This window comes from Dipteris shenzhenensis, chromosome 16, assembly GCF_047967505.1.
Source record: "Dipteris shenzhenensis isolate YYH24624 ecotype China chromosome 16, Dip_SZ_1.0, whole genome shotgun sequence".
NCBI classification, from domain to species: domain Eukaryota; kingdom Viridiplantae; phylum Streptophyta; class Polypodiopsida; order Gleicheniales; family Dipteridaceae; genus Dipteris; species Dipteris shenzhenensis.
The window spans coordinates 31,280,172-31,285,086 of NC_141611.1; the positions used below are offsets into that span (position 1 = coordinate 31,280,172).

General features: G+C 48.2%; 1 protein-coding gene across 1 annotated transcript; it reads right to left on the reverse strand.

The window, feature by feature from the left end:
* Positions 1-1,977: 1,977 nt before the first annotated feature.
* Positions 1,978-4,337, reverse strand: LOC147892833 (receptor-like cytoplasmic kinase 176). Its single transcript, XM_087387712.1, has 4 exons — positions 3,603-4,337; positions 3,226-3,489; positions 3,007-3,132; positions 1,978-2,890 (listed from the first exon to the last, which is right to left on the reverse strand). The coding sequence occupies exons 1-4, from the start codon at positions 4,335-4,337 to the stop codon at positions 2,072-2,074; spliced, it is 1,944 nt and encodes a 647-aa protein (XP_087243838.1). The 3' UTR covers positions 1,978-2,071.
* Positions 4,338-4,915: the final 578 nt, after the last annotated feature.

The window sequence follows — 4,915 nt, forward strand, 5'->3', positions numbered from 1 at the left end:
TGTTGCTATGTTCAACATTGCATCTGTAGGTTAAAACATTGTCTCTAGGACGACATTGGGGAAGAAATTCTGTGAGTTTGTTAGCAAATACGATTTTTCTTCAATAAACAATGTTGTTAGACTTTTCACTAAAATATTATATCTTCTTGGACTATTGAATATCCTATATTTTTATAGACCGACACTAGTTTCCCATGAAAAAAGTGTGTTGATCTCCATTCCCATTCTAAAACAATTGGTTTACATTTAGAATAGATTTGGAATGAGAATTACAAATAGATTCTCTTCCCCACCAGCTCATGTGATAAGGCCCTTAGTACCAAGGCCCCTCGAGTGATCAATTCTCTAAAAGCCGATTGTAGAACTGAAAATATGTGGATCATGCTTAAGAAATCTTACACCAGTTGGATACTCGTGTCTGGAAGTTGATCAAAAGAACAAAGTCGCTTGAGCAAGATAGATTATGATAAACAATACAAATACACACAAGCAAAACAGAGATCCACAAATCAATGATGGGAGTCTCTATTACAAATCAGTCAACTAGAAGTGAGTTCACAAGGGCACGTGTTTCTTGGCTATGTGCTGTTTTGGCTTCAAAGGCCACTTTGTGGCGACTTTCTCTATGCCAAGATCATTCCCACAAGCTGCCCTTATTAGTCTAGGTGCCATAATGTGGCATTGTAGTGCGTTGTGGGAGACGTGATAATGGAGTCTCTCCATGGGCATTTTAGGGCCAGGGTCCGATGTAGCCATCCGCTTTTGACACCAAGCCTATTGGAGGTTTTTGTTCAGACTTGAAGCAACCACCGACAATTTGGAGGAATGTCCAGACACGAAGTTGATCAGAAGAACAAAGCCCCTTGAGTAAGAGAGATTATGACAAACAATACAGATACACACAAGCAAAACAGAGATCCACAAATCAATGATGGGAGAAGTGAGCTCACAAGGGCAAGTGTTTCTTGGCTATGTGCTGTTTTGGCTTCAAATGCCACTTTGTGGCGACTTTTCTCTATGCCAAGATCATTCCCACAAGTTGCCCTTGTTAATCTAGGTGCCACAATGTGGCATTGCAGTGTGTTGTGGGAGATGTGAAAATAGAGTCTCTCGATGGACATTTTAGGGCCAGTGTTGGTGTAGCCATCTGCTTTTGACGTTGGACCTATTGGAGGTTTTTGTTCAGACTAGGAATGTCCTCTCATCATTGCCTAGCAAATGTTGCGCTAGTAATATGAGGGGCATTTCTTCCCAAGTGGGAATGAGCTCTAAGGTGGCATTGCCCAAGTGGGAATGAGATCTAAAAGATGGCCTTACTTCTAATAGACTTTGAAGAACACACCATTTCTATTATATTTAGGGTTGACCAAATTGCATAGCAGCAGCCTATCCGACAATCCAAAGCCACAACCTAGGACATAATATGATTACTCTCAATATTCTTGGACGTTGATAATTTTACCTGGCAGCAAACCTTTGTATATGAAGCTCCTGCACGTTGGAAAATGCGATTTCAAGATGTCTATTTCATCATCATCAGAAATAAATTGCTTTAGAGACAATCCTTAAAGCTTACGGCAATTCAGGACACAAGAAGAGCCTACAGTTCGTCGAATTGCACCAGACACACAATCACAAATCTGCGCAATGGAATTTCGTGTCGTACATGATTGAAATTTGCATGCTTGAATTGGAACGTTGATGCACACACGAAATCTGTTGAAATTTGCAACAATCTCAGAAAATCTGTTGCAGAAATTGCAACAATCTCAGCGAAATCTGTTGAAATCGCAACAATCTCAGCGCTTTTCGCATAGCAAAGTGCATTTGCCAAGCGTTCGAATTCATTCTATCACTTGAGTGAGTACTGTTATGGTAATTCATATAATTCGGAGGCCGTTTTTGAAACCTGTATAATCTGCGCGTGCAATTCCAATCCATAGCTGCAAGATGATGTTCTTCATCCATTGCCAAGCCTTGTGAAATTTGCATCTTCGTTCAAATCCTGCACAATCGCAGCTTTTTTTTTTGGCGATTGTGCATGTTGAAATCGGAAATCTGCGGGGGAGTTTTAGAAGCTCTGGAGCCTTCCCATGGCTCGCGAGGAGCCATAGCCATGAGGCCGTCTGATCGTGAGGCCTTCTGGCTCCATAGACAGAGTGCACGACGAGCAAGAAGACCTGGGAGGAATGATGAGAGGCCGCAATGGCGGAGTCTCGATCAGATCGTCCTTGCTCACCACATGCCTTCCGGAGGCCGAAGAATGAGATCTGTCTCTCACAGCAGCGAGCTGGTCGTGCTGGCTGGCTATGGCGGATGCACAATTCGAAGAACGCTGTTGTTGATCAAAACCTCCATTGGCAGCAGCTTGGTAGTGTAGGTGTTGATTCGCCATGGCGAGTGCTCGAGAAGAAGAAGAATTTGGTTCTGATCCTCCTCTTGGAGCAGCTGCAGCGAGCTGATGAGCTTGCTGGTTGGCTATGGCGGTGGAGCTCAATCCCACTGCGAGCTCCTGCCATGGAAGAGCTCGCCGTGAGAATCGCATCCCGTGCACCATCTTCATCACCTCCAAGGCCTCTTTCATCGCGGGCCTGTGCGCGGGATTTCTCTGCACGCACCTGTGCGCGAGCTCGGCGATCATCTTCGCCCCTCGCGCTGGAAACCTCCCTTGCAGTTTGGGATCCATCATCAGAAACAGACGCCGCCCTTCTTCCTCGCTCAAGAACGGCCTGCTCCATCGCAGCAGGTTGCGTTCTGCCTTCGGAGCTCTTTCGTCCATGTTCTTCCTGCCCGTCAGTAGCTCCAATAGCACCACCCCGAAGCTCCACACGTTGCTCTTCGTGGAGCCTTGCCCGCCATCGGACGTCTCAGGAGCGCGATAGCCGTCGACCTGCAAACACGAAAGATGATCTCAACGAATTTCTGCTGATGTGCAGCAATGGTGGCAAACCGATGCATGATTGTCAATAGCAAGCATGATAACCTTCGACAGGATTTGTAGCTCACCCCTGAAGAAACCGTGCTATCGGTTTCTTTCCTGTCCCTACTTGCAGCGAAGCCATAGCCGGAGAGCTTCGCGCTGAAATCAGTATCCAGTTCGATATGAGATGTTCGGAACTCCGTGTAGACAATCTGTGAAAAGAAGACGAAGAGCCATGAGCGCCAAGATTTAACTTCCGGCAGGTGGAAACAAAACTGAGCGATGATCTAGCAGAGCAACCTTACATGCTTCGAACCTCTATCGTGCAAATACGCGAGACCTTGAGCTGCTCCTATGGCAATCTTCATCCGAGACGGCCAATCCAACGGGGATGAATCCATTCTTCCGAAAAGAATTCCGTCGAGGCTCCCCTTCGAGAGCCTCTCATATACTACAAGGCGCTTCATGGAGCCTCCCTCCTCGCCATGGTAACCGATGATCTTGCACAGATGCTGCGGACTATGGAGCTGTGCAAGGGCTACCAATTCCCCCATCCATTCCTCGTAGCTCTGCCATCCATTACGCAATTCATTCAGAACACCACAGCGACAGAAAAACCGCTCCCCTTATAGCTTGCATGCAGCAGGACACAATATCGATGTTAAACAAACACGTTTTTTACCTGTTTCCATGGCATGCCCAGCCGCACGACGGTTACGTTTAGCTGATCGGTGCCATTCTGAACGACGCCGGCGTATGTGTACGAGGTGCCAGCCTCTTCGATGCTACGATCTTGGGAGAAATTGCCGCAAGCCGTCCTCAATTCGTCGTAAGCGAATACTCTGAGGCCAGCCGCAGGCTCCTTGGGAGGTGGCGGCAAGGGTTGAGGATTGCAGGGGGGAAATTTGTAGGGGAGAGTACACTTCGAGAGAACTCGAATGGAGCTACCACTGGTGCTGTTAAAGCTGGAGGAAGTGCTCTGCAGGGAGAGCTCGGGAGACCAGGAAGGAGGAGACGCAACGTGAGGCCGAGGGAGGCGATAACCGCCGGACTTACCAGGAGGCCGGGGGGGAGAAGGAAGGGGCATGGGGCATGCAGGGAAGCTCTTCCGCTCGAACGAAGAGCAACTACAGCTCGTCTGCTGCAAATCGATGTCTGCGACAGAGCGTGTCCTTCGACCGAAGAAGCTCCTCGGGAAGCTGATCATGGACGAGTGTCCATGCTCGCCATGGCCGGAAAGCGAAGGCAGAAGCTTTCGTTTGCTGTTGCTGGACTTGCAGTTGGGATTCTGTAACGCCATAGCTGTGCCCCTGAAGCTTCCTGATCGATCATCTTGATCGTTGCAATCAGCGAAGATGGACGGCTTGGCCTGCTGCAGCTGAGCTCCTCTCTTCTTGGCGCCGCAGAAGCATCCCATCGCGAAGCTCACTCAGACAGACTGATCTTTTCTTCTTCTTCTCCTCGTCTCTCCTTCTTCCACAGACTGATCTTTTCGTCTTCTCCTTCTCTTTCTTCCACTGACTGCTCTTTTCTTCTTCTTCGACGTCTTCCACAGCCGCAACAAGCTAAACTGCACTTCTGTTGCTGATGCTCCGAATTGCGAGTTCACTCTGTTCTTCTTCTTCTTCGTCTCGCACAGACTGATCGTTTCTTCTTCTTCGTTTTCTTTATCTTCTTCTGCCGCAGATGCAACAAGCTGCAATTCTGATGCTGCTGATGCGCAGGTCATGTCGTCATCGAGGAGGAATCCAAAATCTGGTCAACAAGTCACGCATGGAAATCGCAAAGGGGCGAGAGGGCCACCATCACTCATTCTCGCAGTAGTTATCGGAGAGGCAAAGGCGGCAGCAGAGTCCGGAAGAGGGGAAGAGATTGTCAAAAGGCGACGCAAGCAGGCGGCTGAGTCGGCAACGATGGGGAGGGCAGAAGATTGGAATGGCAACAGCGTGTTAGAAACGCAGAAAGATCACGAAAATTGACTGAGACGAAAACCAG

Coding starts and splice junctions, on each gene's coding strand:
- LOC147892833 (XM_087387712.1), bottom strand. CDS start 4,337: ATGGGATGCTTCTGCGGCGCCAAGAAGAGAGGAGCTCAGCTGCAGCAG. Junction 3,490..3,602: donor TGGGCATGCCATGGAAACAG/GTAAAAAACGTG, acceptor AATGGATGGCAG/AGCTACGAGGAATGGATGGG. Junction 3,133..3,225: donor ACGATAGAGGTTCGAAGCAT/GTAAGGTTGCTC, acceptor TTCTTTTCACAG/ATTGTCTACACGGAGTTCCG.